The following is a 13,330-nucleotide window of genomic DNA, read 5'->3' on the forward strand; positions in this document are numbered from 1 at the left end:
CACCACAAAAAACATTTGAGATAAATTTCATCAGCTAATGGCTATAATCAGCAGAGTAAAAATATATCAGGTAGGTTTTTTTTAGAATCTGGTACATGTACACATTGTAACTGCATGAAATGTAAGGGAGTATCATAAGGGAGTATGATTTCTGGTTTCTATTTAAAAAAAAATAAATCTGTGCTTAGACATGCATAGTCTTGCCCTGCTGTGTTGCTACCTCTTAGTGTGGTGGAAACACAACTAAAAAATATGCTTAAGCAGAATTCCACCATTTGAAAAAACACAACAAAGCATAGATGTCTGTGTATGTTCTCAGTTATCCAGATCATTGTTACCCAAAGCTGTTTAAGACAATCCACTGGACGTTAAGAAAGTTCTTGAAGATGTTTCGTCTCTCATCCAAGAGACTTCTTCAGTTCAGAAAGGAAGAAGTCTCTTGGATGAGAGACGAAACGTCTTCAAGAACTTTCTTAACATCCAGTGGATTGACTTAAACAACTTCGGACAACAAAGCATATAATTATACCCATTCATAAACACCTTTTATTTGTCCGTGGGTTTCCTTTCCTATAAAACAGAAATTCAAGTATTATTTAACAGTTACCCGAATTTTCCTCTGGTGGGTCATGGCAGTGTCAACAGGAGTGCAGCAGGGCGAACGTCAGCACTAATGCAGTATGCAGTCTGCTGTCGTGTGATAAAATGAAGCTATTTGAAAGCTAATATCAGCGGAAGAACTCGTGATGAAATGAACTTGTAATCTTTCAGCATTCATACAGCTGAGGAAGACAGGATTTCTTTTATTAATTTCTTCTGTCGGGTCTCTCTCTCTCTCTCTCTCTCTCTCTCTCTCTCTCTCTCTTTTTCTCTCTCTTTTTCTCTCTCTTTCTTTCACTCTTTCCCACTTGTCAGCTGCTATCGTCTTCAGCAGCTGTGACCATTAGGTTTTATATCTCCTCATTATGAACGTGCTGTTGGTGCATGACAGGCTTAATAAGTTGCTTAGTCAACGCAAAGAGCTGGCTCAGCTTTAGCTCTGAGAACATCTGAACTCAGTACAGGGCTGCTTGTCAGTAGACACAGTGACGGGGATTTCTCATGCTGTGCTGTCACATCAGTTCTCCATTTCAGCTGTAAAACTTAACATAATGAGAAGAATTTACATGAAATGATTCCACCTCTGTTATACACAGCATAGGTTGACATGAATTCAAAAGGCAGCAATTGTTAACAATTGTATTACACTCATATAATTTACTAACAATATTGATAAGTTTCAGACTAATAATTTTCTTGATAAAAATATAAAATATGGTGGTATCTTGAAATGTCCAAGAATAGCCCTAAAAATATACGGTTTACAGTGTGTGACAAGAAAAACCTTCAAATCAGCTTATTAAATAATAAATCGTAATGTAATAATAACATTAAAGGATCCTTCGATACTGACATTTGAAGAGGTAAGAAAATGGAAGATAATATGAAACTAATGTTGTGAAAATCAATTGTTTTTTGGATTGAGAAGAGGGCAGTCAAGTAATAATACTCTGTACTCATAACAAATCTTATTTTCTAAACTTAAAGAAGCAATTGATTGGTTATGCTTTATAAATGTCCCTAAGAATGTTGACACAGAAAAAAAGTATATTGCGCAAGAAGGAAAGTTCAGTGGTCTTGAAATGAACCAATTCAGGAATAGACAGATTATTATTATTATTATTATTATTATTATTATTATTATTATTATTATTATTATTATTATTATTATTATTATTATTATTATTATTATTATTATTATTATTAGACATGGGATCTTTAGTAATGCTTGTAATTTTTTTTTTCAGATCAGAAATGTTGAGACCAACCAGTGTGTGGACAACATGGGAAGAAAGGAGAATGAAAAAGTTGGATTTTTCAACTGTCATGGGATGGGTGGAAACCAGGTGAGGAAAAATAATAATAATGACAATGATGATGATAAAATAATAATTAAAGACATAAAACCAAACAAAGCACCAAAGATGAGCGCACTGGGCCGCTGCAGCTGTGTGCGCCACCATCTATGTGCAATTTAACATTTAACATTCATTTAACATTTTATTATCGTTACTGTGCATCATTACATACTGTGAACAGGTATTAGAGTGTTTGACAGATGTCATCCTGCTTTTTTTGTCCTGTTTCCTTTTGTGTTCTTGTCTAATTTTCATCGTACTTTTTAGCTAGTTCCTTTTTATCTGTTCTTTTTAATGTATCTGCACCGAATGAGAGCACCCAATTCCATTGTTTTGATTAACAATGACAATTAAAGTAGTTCTTGATTCTTCTGTATTCTTGATTTTTTTTTTCCCATCTGGATTCTTGATAATTAAGAAACCCAATCAGAAATATTGTACATGGTATAGAGCAAATGTAGAACAAACTTGTTTATAATTAACATTGAACCTGCAAACCTTTGATTTCAATCAAGTATTGAGATTGCGGCTTTTGCTGTTCAATGAAACAAAAACAAAAAAAAGTGTACATTTGTTGTCAGTCTTGAACGCAATCATGGTTTACATTTGGTGGATGCAGAATGATGAATGACCATTTTTGAGTGAGATATCTTTTTTCCAGGTGTTCTCTTACACAGCGGATAAAGAAATTAGGACTGATGACCTTTGTCTGGACGTCTCACGCCTCAACGGGCCGATTGTCATGCTCAAGTGTCATCACATGAAGGGCAATCAGATGTTTGAGTATGACGCCGAGGTAGGATGTGATGTTTGCAAAGTAGGCAAATATTCCCTAACCAGGCAGTGATTATCCCCTCCTGACGACTGATCCTGATGTGTTGACAGTGACACTGATGAAATGCTGATTGATTCTGATTTGCTGGTGTCATGAGGTGATTGTTGAACTTTGGGAGCACAGTGTGTACAGTGTGACGAAGTAGGAGTTGCGCTGCTGTTTGTCTCCACTAGATGGTGCTATAAGTCAGTTTTTAATTTTTTTTATAAAATAGCACAGATGCTGAGGTACTCTTTATCCTCCCAGCAGCTGTGTGTCGCCTCTCATGCTCTGTTTTTTTTTTAATGTAGTTTGTTGGCAAGTGGGAATATGATTCTGAGGTAAGTTTTCCAGGTCATCACTCTGAAAATTGCCCCGTAGTTTGAGTTCTGTGCTTCCAGTTTCGTGATATCCTATGATTCTGTGTAGACAGTGGAGTGTAAGTAGTTTAGTAGAGACCTTTTACATCTCAATGACAAAAAAATCAATTCATTTTGAGTCTGGAATTGTTATTTTGTTGTTCTTTTACTTAAATAAATAGAAAGTTGTACCTGCATAATGCTATAATGGGGAGCTGTTGTAAACATTTTTAGTGACATGCTGATTGGTCGCTGCAGTTTGCAGTTTATTATTAAACCTACACTGTTATACTGTATACAGTAAATGTTTTAATATTGAAGGCGGTTTATAAAAATAAACCAAAACTAAAACAAAGCTAACTTTATATTGCATTGAACAAAACAAAGAGCAGTGATGGTAAATACAGATAAAGACATGTGATGTAGCCCAAAGGCATTTGTCTTTTGTGGTGTAGTGCACTCCTTATTGCTCACTTAGCCAAGACACTATTGATTTTAAACAGCATAATTTATTAATTTGTAGTACCACAAATACAAAAGTAAAAATCAAATAAAACAGTATCGTTCTGCCGGCTGAAATACTCTTAGGAATCTAGCATATGTGCACTAAAATACATTGGTGGCTCTTAAATGCAGAAATATTCAATTCAAATCTAGTTGTACCTCTACTTACGAAATTAATTGGTTGCGGAAGAAATTATGTAAGTAGAAAATTTTGTAAGTAGAGATGTGTTTTCCATGCAAATGCCCTAATCCGTTCCAAGCCCCAAAAAATTCCAACATAAATGTTTTACAAAGCATAAAAATGCATCAAAACATGTGACAAATACATGTTACGATGAGATTATTACACAATAAATGAGAGTTGTGCATAATGTAAAAAAACAGAATAGAGTAAAGAATAAATATGATGGTCATTTACCATTTAACAGCTGTCCTCATTGTTTTTTGCCCTCTTTGGTTCATGCGCTCCTGCCTCACGATGCCGAACAACAGAGTGAATTCCAGTCCTCCTTTGAAACTTCTCCAACCACCCACGAGATGCCTTAAACTCCTTAAACCTCCTTTTGTTTTAATAACATGGTGATGGTAGATGCATTATGGCCATATTCTTTGGCAAGATCAACCAAACAAATCCCTTTTTCAAGCTTTTCTATTATCTCTTGCTTTGTTTGTACGGACAAAAAACCTCTTTTCTTCGTCTTTTCTTTTCCTCTTTTCTCCGTCACTTTCTTGGGGTCCATAGTGAATACGCTAAAAGTTCATATATTTATGTAAAACTATTAGAAAACGTCATGGGTTGAGAGCCGAATGACGAGGACGCTGCATAAACACCTATCTAGCGCCACACAGAGGTCCCTCTTAGCCAATGGGATGCCAGGAAGATACTAAGTAATAGCCAATGGCAGAGCAGCATGAGAATGTTGCGTTCAGGAACCTGTGGGAGCTGCGAGTATCAGCCCATACTGTATTTTTACCTTTCGTCTAAGTTTCTTTCGTAACTAGAGGTAATATTTTCCTGCTGAGAAGTTTCGTAAGTAGAACATTTCGTAAGTAGAGGTACCACTGTAGATTGTGGGTTATCTAAATCAAAAAGCATTTTTAATATTACCAGTTTTAATATTTCCCACTTTGAGGTTATAAAACATTAGAGAGAATATTGTGTTAACTGTCAGTGATTGAAATGTTTTATTGGTGATATGGAGATGTGACAAGGTGTGGAAGCCTGGAGGCTTTTCCATCAAGCACTGAACAAACCCAAGGAGAAATCCTTTCATTACACTTTGTTCTCCGCCTGCATTCTTAGAATGAAAGAATTGAATAATTCATAACAAAGAGTACTGGTCTCTGCTGCAAACAGCGCTGGGGTTTCACCGCTGATGGTGGCCGCGGTTATTTTTAGCACAAGTGTGACAGACAGGGACTGATTCCTGGACTACAGCACCATTAACATTTCATCGTATCATCCATTTCACTTTCATATGAATACCTGACTTTATCATATTTCTGCTATTCATTCATAACTAGCACAAACAAAAGTCTTCTGCCTTTTTCTTCTGCTCTGCTGTCTCAGCCAGAAATACCCTTTGTTCACCTGAGCGCTGCTAGAAGCTATTAGTTTTATTATCGGCTAATCTGCCAATTATTTCCACAATAAATTCATGAATTTTCAGTGTCTATAATATAAAGAAGGATAAAACTCTTATTGTAATGCCTCAGATCTTCATGTTATGCCTATTTCTCCAAACAGCAGAACCTAAAACCTGAACACTATTATTTTTTTATCCCTCCGTCATGAAGCTGCCAAGGGACGTAGTCATTATTATATCCGTCTGTCCTTTCATATCCATTTTATGGACTACATGAAATTCAGGCTCACATAGAGTCAAATTCTAACAATTACTATTGTTATAAATTAATTTTTTTTTTTTTTTGATGGGGTAATTGTCTCGAGAAATTGTTAAGATGTTTTTAAATTTGTGTTACCATCATAGTGAATTATACAGTCTGTAGCTTTAATATTTATTCATCGGTTTAGTTTTTTTTAGTTTATGCTTTCATTTTATAAATTTAATCCAATTTCAGTCAGACTTACCTTTGCTACCATCTGCTCCTTTCGTTCCTGGCCGGCCACAGAAGCACACCTTCCTCCACATCATCACCCAATCATGTCTGACCATCAGCCGTCTGCAGGATGGCACCTACAGCCCTACTGTGGAGCATTGTAACAACAGCCCCTTGCAGAACTGGATCCTTCACAACTACACTCATCTGGAGGTGGCTAGACGCCTCTACTTCAGTCACACCGATTACTTTCTCTAAGCTCCCATCGGGCCTGAGGTGAGCAGGTCTGGACAGATCTGAAGTAGGGCTTAGAGTAGAAGCTGGTGTTTGTAGCTGCTTCACTGGGATATAGTTTGTCCTTATAGTGTAAGAACTAATAGAAGATTTAGGCTCAGTTCCAATTCCTCTTTTTTAACCCTACCCTTGTTTCCAAGCACTCCTCTCCTTTTGACTTGCCCCTTGAGGTAGTTATGGGGGATGGTGGTTGAAATCTTTACTTGGGAAATGGGACACCACTCGTCATGTCATCAGTGGATGAGTAAGTTTTGATAAGAAACTTATCTCAGACATACATTTGAAAATGTGCTACAAAAATCAAATCACATTCAGTTGCATCTAAATTATTCAGATATTCCTATGATTTTTTTTAAAGGTGGTTGTCTTCAAACATATTTAACATCCATGCGCTTCTTTTAATGGAATGGTAGTCATCTTTCATTTATGCTGCCTCTGTTCACAAACACTTACTTACAAAGTAAGTACTTCAATGACTTACAAATCAATGACTTACTCATCTGAGTCTGCGTCTGAAAACACTCAGTATGAAGGGCGATCTAAATGACTACTTGACCACAACCTTGGATTCCCTAAAGGAAACTGGACATGCTACCCTTTGAGGGGTAGGGGCAATAATGAGAGTTAAGGAGGAGAATCGGGTTTGAGTCTCAACCTGTTTTAGGGGATAAGAACCTTTGAGATAGCTGTTGTCTGAGACTTTTTTAATGTCTTTTTTTTTTATCAGTAAGAGTGGCTTAACGGATGAATGTGTCGCCACATAGATGATCTTTAAGGTATCAGCCAGAACCTGTATGCAAATTGTTTAGGAAGCATTAAGTAGCTTTTACCAATGACCTTTCACGGGGAATACATGACGACAGGACGGAGGGAGACGGAACAATGACAGATGTCCCATCAAGATGCAGCGCGCAGATGATGTTGTCTGCGAGACCTTTAGCCGGTCTTCATGCTAAATTAGATCTCATTTGACATTTATTTTCTAACATGTTTTATTTTGATGAGGAAATTCACTGGCAGCCATGTGGACTGCCAGGTGAATGATTTCTGAGACGGAGGAGGATGTGTTTATTTTAAGCTGATTATTCTCATGCAGGGCTTATTGAAATGTGCTTCTCATTGTTTACCCGTCCCTTTGAAGTGATCCTTCATTCTGAACCAGCCCTTTCATTGCCCTGCCCTCTCAAGCCACTCTTCCCCTGGCCTCAAGCATCTGTGCACACTGTGTGCACATGTTCCCAAAGCAATGCCACCCAATTGAAATCACTGCTATTCATCACTCAGCCTGCTAATTTAAATATTTTTTTAAGGAATGTTACTGTTTCTTCTGTCTTTTTAAGGTTATATTTTGTGTTTTTCTCTTAAGCCAATTCAGTTCTGTTGAGTTATACGTTACCACCTCAGAGTGGTGCATTGTTGTATTTCTCAAAAAGCTAAAGACCAATTTCACTGTAGCATGCCACAGTATTTGTGTCCAAGCCGAGTAAATTGGGCAAGGAGCTCCCAGGGCTGCTGGTGTGTGTCAAAGTTGCGGCAGTAAAATGACCTGCTGTTAGATGGCCTGATTTGTTGTTCTTGCTCTGAGGTCCTCGTGGCACAGCCTTGCACAAGACAAAGCACCTACAAGAGAGCAAGGCACCATTACAGCAGATGAGACTGTTGCCTGTTTTTCAGACACAAGGAATGTTTTGTATTTCCCACATAAAGCAGTTCAGCCCTCCAGGTCTCCTCCTAGAACCCAAGATCACATCAAACAGGAATTCTTGCACCTTTCAGCATGTCCAACTCGCAGTTTGATGATAAAGATATTTTGCTCAATTGGGAATTACATTTGAAGCCTTCCTCTTTTAATTAGGCGGTCTCAGCTTTGCACATGCTCAGCGACTTGCACCGCAGACACTGGATGACTTGCTGTGAGGCTGAAATGAGAGTTTTCTATGCCCTAAAGGAGATGTGAAATAATTATGGGCAATTTCTGGTATTTTCATTAAATGTGCAAGTATTTTTTCTCCCCTCCATCACTTCTGTCTTTGTCTGTCGTCTTCCCCACGAGTAGGTTTGGATCTTAAAATCAAAGAAGCTGTCTAAGCCAGGTTCTCATGACTTATAGACCACATCTTTTAATCTTTCTCCAGTTTGGAGGGGAATAATTCCAGTTTATATTCACTTTAAAACTTTTCTAATTATATTTAGAACTGTTTAGGAAGAACTCTTATTCTGTCTCGTGTTTCAAAGCAAAACATGTCACAAAAACAAGAACAGTAAAATCTCTGTCGTAGTAAGTTTTTTGTATTGTTCCAGTAGTTTGTCGACAGGTGTGTGGGGTTGAACTCCACCTGCCCCTTTGTTTTCATTCTGTTTGAACAAAGGTGCCTGTAGGACAGAGTGCGATGCGTGTGTATGTGTGTGTGTGTGTGTGCACATCTTTGTTTCCAAGCAGTGTATGTCAGATCCTCGTGTCATATAGCCTCAAAGATCAAACATGGCTTGAGTGTCTCATTAGTCTGAGTGTCCTCAGTCAACACTGAGCCGCAGTTGAAGCTCAGTTTTCTTATAATGAAGAGGCTTCAAGTGTGAGAAAAATAATGTCATATTAGGTTATTTTTGGTGGTTTATGTGTGTTTTTTTTCTTTTCATATAAACTGTGTTTTTCAGTTTAAAAATACCCCTAAGATAATAGGTGAAACCATCATATATTACCTTTTTTTAAGTAATCTTCTCATTTACATGCCTTGCAATTTAACTTTTTTATTCATAGCATTCTTTGCTCATCAAAGGCTCTGCTTCTCTTCACAAGCCAATGTCAGCTTGTTTCCATCACTTCATGTGATCTTTAGGATCAGATAAGTAGCGAGAGTGAGGAACAAAATAGCGGAAGTGTTTTACCTCAGAGGGGACGAACACACACACGATTAACCAGGACCATTGAAAGCTCTCATGCAGTTGTTGGTGGAGAATGTTATCACTGGAGCTCTAGAGCCGTGGAGGATGATGGTCAAATGGCCCTTGAGTTCAGCAGGTGTTCTTCTCCAGGCAGGACATCGTAAAACGATTATATGATCGACCAGCAGACAGTCAGCAGAGAGGGAGTAAGCAGGAGAAGCCTTTCAGTTCATTATGTTTGGAGGACATATTTTTCTGTGTAATTTTGAGGATAATCAAGTAACAGTTTTGCGAGGTCACAACAATTTTAGCCGATAAAGTTTAAAAAAAAAAACACTTCTAGTGTCTGAGATGGTCAATTCCAAATCCATAACTTGGCAGTGATATTTCTGAGGGAACAAAAACAATGCTAGAGTGAGGCAGCATGTGTAGCACCAGTTCCCTGGAACTGAATGAACAAAATGGAACAGCATTATTATTGTATTTTTATACCTGCGCGTTTTTCTTTGACATGTCAAAGTGTCTTTAGTTGTCTTCCAGCCTCATCGACCTCAAAAAGATGCGTACAAGTTAAATATAAACCACTTTGACCCCAGTACAAATATTTGGCTCAAATATTATTTCAAGAAATCACATGGGATATCTTCTTTACTTTGTCCTCCAATAAACCAAAATGTACTTTCCAGAGAATGACGTCACTTCAGTCCTTCTACATGCTGCTTTCTCTAGAGCAGCAGTTCTGTTCATTGTTTCTGATGCTACATCACGACATGACCTTTATCTACTACTAACCTTTCATGTAGGTGAAGGGAGTGTTGCATCAGTCCTTATCTGAGAAGAACTTATTGCTCATAATTACTAATATGCTAAAAATAGCATTTAGTTGTCAGTTCACAATTGTACACACAGTGACTTAAGCGCACTGGGCGATGCTACTATAAAGTCATGGTGTTGCATGGTTTTGAATAAAGGATTATAGTTGCAATAATGGAATTACTAATAAATTAGTGGGGCTAATTATATAACGTTCAATAAACAAAGCTTTTGACCACCTTGTGGATGCAGTGGAGTACGTAGCTGCTGAAAGCAGCCGCAAACCTCTAAGTGTTACATAAAGGCCACAAGTTTCACTTTTCTGGGTGACAACAGCCGTCTCTCTTGACATTTATCTTGGGTTCTTTTCATGCTCCAACAACAGATACTGAGTCTGAGTGGAGTTTTCTTTTCTTTTTTTTTTTTAACGTGGGAAATGGGTCGTTGTAGTCTGTGGAGCTTTATCAACTGACTCAACAGAGGTTAATGAAGCAGGTTGGGGGGGGACGGGGACGGGACGACATCTGCAAAATCCAGGCACTAAATAATCAAAATGGAGAGAACACAGGCGCTGATATATTCCTGTTTGCACATTAATGTATGTATGCATTCACACCTGTGTAATTACTGTTGTCCTCCTCTCTCCAGCGACTCACCCTGCTGCATGTGAACAGCAACCAGTGTCTGGACACGCCTTCTGAGGAGGACAAGATGGTGCCCACCTTGAGAGACTGCAACAACAGCCGCTCTCAACAGTGGCTGCTCCGTAACATGACCCTGAGCGCCTGATCCCTCACATCACCTGTTTCCCTCTGACGGCTTCGGTTTTGAGCCGATCCTGGCTCCCTGCATCCTCACCGGGGCGGCTCTTATCACGCACATCATGCTCCTCATCCCCCGTTGGCCCTGCCAGCGACAAAGATCCTGTTAGCAGTTGCTTATTTTCCGCACTGGAGGTGCAGAAGATCGCCATGGCTTTGAGAAAGAGTATGCCAGTTATTCAACTGACATGAGGACCTTTGGCTTAAAGAGAGAAGAACCTCAATGAGAGGAATATTGCAATGTGCGTGTGTACAGTAGATAGAGTGAATTGTTTTCCACTGTGTCATCACGTCTGATTATTCTTTGTCTATTTTAGTGTCTGATCGACATTTAGGTAATGAAGTTGTGTTTTTGATGTAAGTGTTGACTTGCTATTACCCTGGTTAATCAGAACAAATATGTGAAATATGGTCAGAATTCAGCTCCTAAAATATTGGGAGAGCATATCGGCCAGAGGTACCGACTCCTGTTCGCCACAGCCTTAGCCGAAGTTTTCTGAATTGAGGATTTCTTTGCGTCAAACCAGAGGTCAGTTTACTAAAACAATTGAAGACAGTTTTTTTGTGAATTTTATTTACATACTAGACTAAAGCAGCCCCCAGAGAGTTTCTTAGTGCAAACGCTACGAGATATATCTGTAAAACAATAGGTATTTTACATCAGTGTTGTTTCAGGACATTCTGAATATAATGTTTTGAACTTGACTTATGGCCATATCTTACAAATTGCCCAATTATACTCCTCAACATCCAACATGTTGGAGGAGCCAGAAGTATGCATTTCACTTTGACTTTGTTCCTGGCGTTTTAATGCCTACTGTCCACTGTTCTTTTGTCATATGCAGGAAGGAGTCTAGCTACTGAGTGTTTGGTGCCTCTTCTTAAGATTGATGATTGATTGTAGAAACTCAAAAGCAATGAGGTGTGCCAATGGAACACAGAGGTTGTGCAGCAATGCTGGAAGGAAGTCCCACTCGTTCTTCGTCTTTGCGTGATTACAAAGCAACAGTGATTGTAAGTTTGGTTATCAGAGTATTGTGATCAAACTATTGTAATCACCAGTGTTCTCTGATTTATTTGAACGGGACACCATCATATCTTTTGCATCTCAGTGAGGTAAGTCTCAGTTAGTGGCTAATGTATATATACAGTAGAAAGGTAACAACGCTTAAACACTTAAATGTAAAAATGTGTGGAAACAAACTATCTGATGATATCTTGATAGCTGGTAACTTGATTCTGGGCTCTGGTTCTTAATGTGGGTTGCTTCAGTTTGTTTGAGAAAAAAAAAAGAAACATGAAGCTGAAGATTCCAAACTATCATTTAAAAAATGAATAGACTGCAAGACAAGAAGATTGTTGTGAATGATCACATATTTTTCCCCACTCGTGAACCAGGAATTTCAGCATGGCCGCTGCTGATGAGAATATGAGTCAGCTCTCGGTATCGACATACTGTATGGAAGCTTATTTATTACAGGCTGTTTGGAGAAAGGAAAGAAGTGGCTGCAGGGAAATAAGAAAGTAATTCAGACTGTGCTGGGAGTAGCTGTAATAGATTTTAAATGAATGTATGAGTTTTCCCTAGATGATAACTGTATTCTCAAACGTTAACTGCACCGTGTTATCATGGCTACCTGAGAGGGTCGTCACAAAGAACAAATCACCTTATAGTTTCCTACTTCTAATGACATCACAAAGTCTTGGACCAAAACAGTGACGTGTGCCTTTAGAAAGGTGTTCATTGGTTTTTAGACCACCGATCTGCTTTGGAATAGAAAAAATAAGAATATGATTTTTTTTCATTTTGAATTCAACATTTTTGCATATCAATATGAATTGTCTTATCCATATATGATTGAAAATTAATTTACTGTATAAATACTCACCCGTCACATGAGTATGTATTGCTGTAAGATCGGACAAGGAAATAGGCTTTGTAAGTATTGCTGTTAACATGTTTCTGTTGTTCTTGTACATACAGAACAAATTATTTTTCTAAAATGCTATAAAACTTGAACACTCCTCAGAGAGAAAAAAAAGACATGGAATAGTAAAAAGATCAAGAGGTATTGCAGTTTTTTATTTGGAATCGTGGTAATAAAAAACAGTGCTTACCTTGGGTTTTTAAATTGCAGTCTGTTCTAGAAATCATCATCAGCCCCACAAAACCAATTCTCAGACTACCTAAAGGACCTTAGGCGAGTATACATGAGGGAACAACTAATGGTGAAATACTATCAATGCTGCTTGAATACTGAATCATTGTCAAGTGCCTACTCGGCATTCGGACTAAAATTCAATCACCTCTTCCGCATTATGCACAGCCATATATTGTTTTTCATTATCTTAAAGTGCATGGTGTTGAAATAGGAATGTAATGTTTCAATGTACTGGTTGCAAAGTGATGTTACCTGTTTGTACATTTTGCCTTTTTTGTAGAAGAAAAAACAAAAAACTATTGACTGAACATACATTTAGCATTAATTCCAGTGTCAAGCAACTGATAGAAATGTGAATAACATCACATCGCACAAATACAGCAGTTGTTAAATAAACCTTGTTATTGAAGCTTTTAAGGCCACTGTACATCTCTTTACCAGGCTTCAGTTTGCAGGCTTTTAATGTGCTTAATTGCAGCCTCTTTTTATTGTTCACTCTGGATAATTTGTGTAATGGATGCAGAAAGAACAATGAAAGGATGGATACCACCTCCCCTTTTCTACACGTAGACACCTGTCACTGTCAACTAATGAAGGTTCAGTTCATGAATGAACCTCTGACACGGCTCATTATTGTGGATATTCAAGCAAGGAAGGCTTG

At 38.1% G+C, this 13,330-nt stretch overlaps 1 protein-coding gene across 2 annotated transcripts in view; it reads left to right on the forward strand.

The window, feature by feature from the left end:
- The window catches only part of galnt13 (polypeptide N-acetylgalactosaminyltransferase 13), a 32,528-nt gene extending 19,483 nt beyond the window's left edge, over nt 1-13,045 (forward strand). The window contains exons 10-14 of one of the 2 annotated variants that reach the window (XM_068329222.1): nt 1,848-1,946; nt 2,620-2,754; nt 3,084-3,113; nt 5,769-5,972; nt 10,335-10,467. In XM_068329222.1, the coding sequence (XP_068185323.1) occupies nt 1,848-1,946; nt 2,620-2,754; nt 3,084-3,113; nt 5,769-5,954 (450 nt within the window). In that variant the 3' untranslated portion in view covers nt 5,955-5,972; nt 10,335-10,467. Of the gene's footprint in view, nt 1-1,847; nt 1,947-2,619; nt 2,755-3,083; nt 3,114-5,768; nt 5,973-10,334 lie in introns of both variants that reach the window. The other variant, XM_068329223.1, reaches the window with a different exon arrangement.
- The last annotated feature ends 285 nt before the right edge of the window (nt 13,046-13,330 follow it).

Source organism: Antennarius striatus, chromosome 12 (genome assembly GCF_040054535.1).
Source record: "Antennarius striatus isolate MH-2024 chromosome 12, ASM4005453v1, whole genome shotgun sequence".
In the NCBI taxonomy this organism is placed as follows: domain Eukaryota; kingdom Metazoa; phylum Chordata; class Actinopteri; order Lophiiformes; family Antennariidae; genus Antennarius; species Antennarius striatus.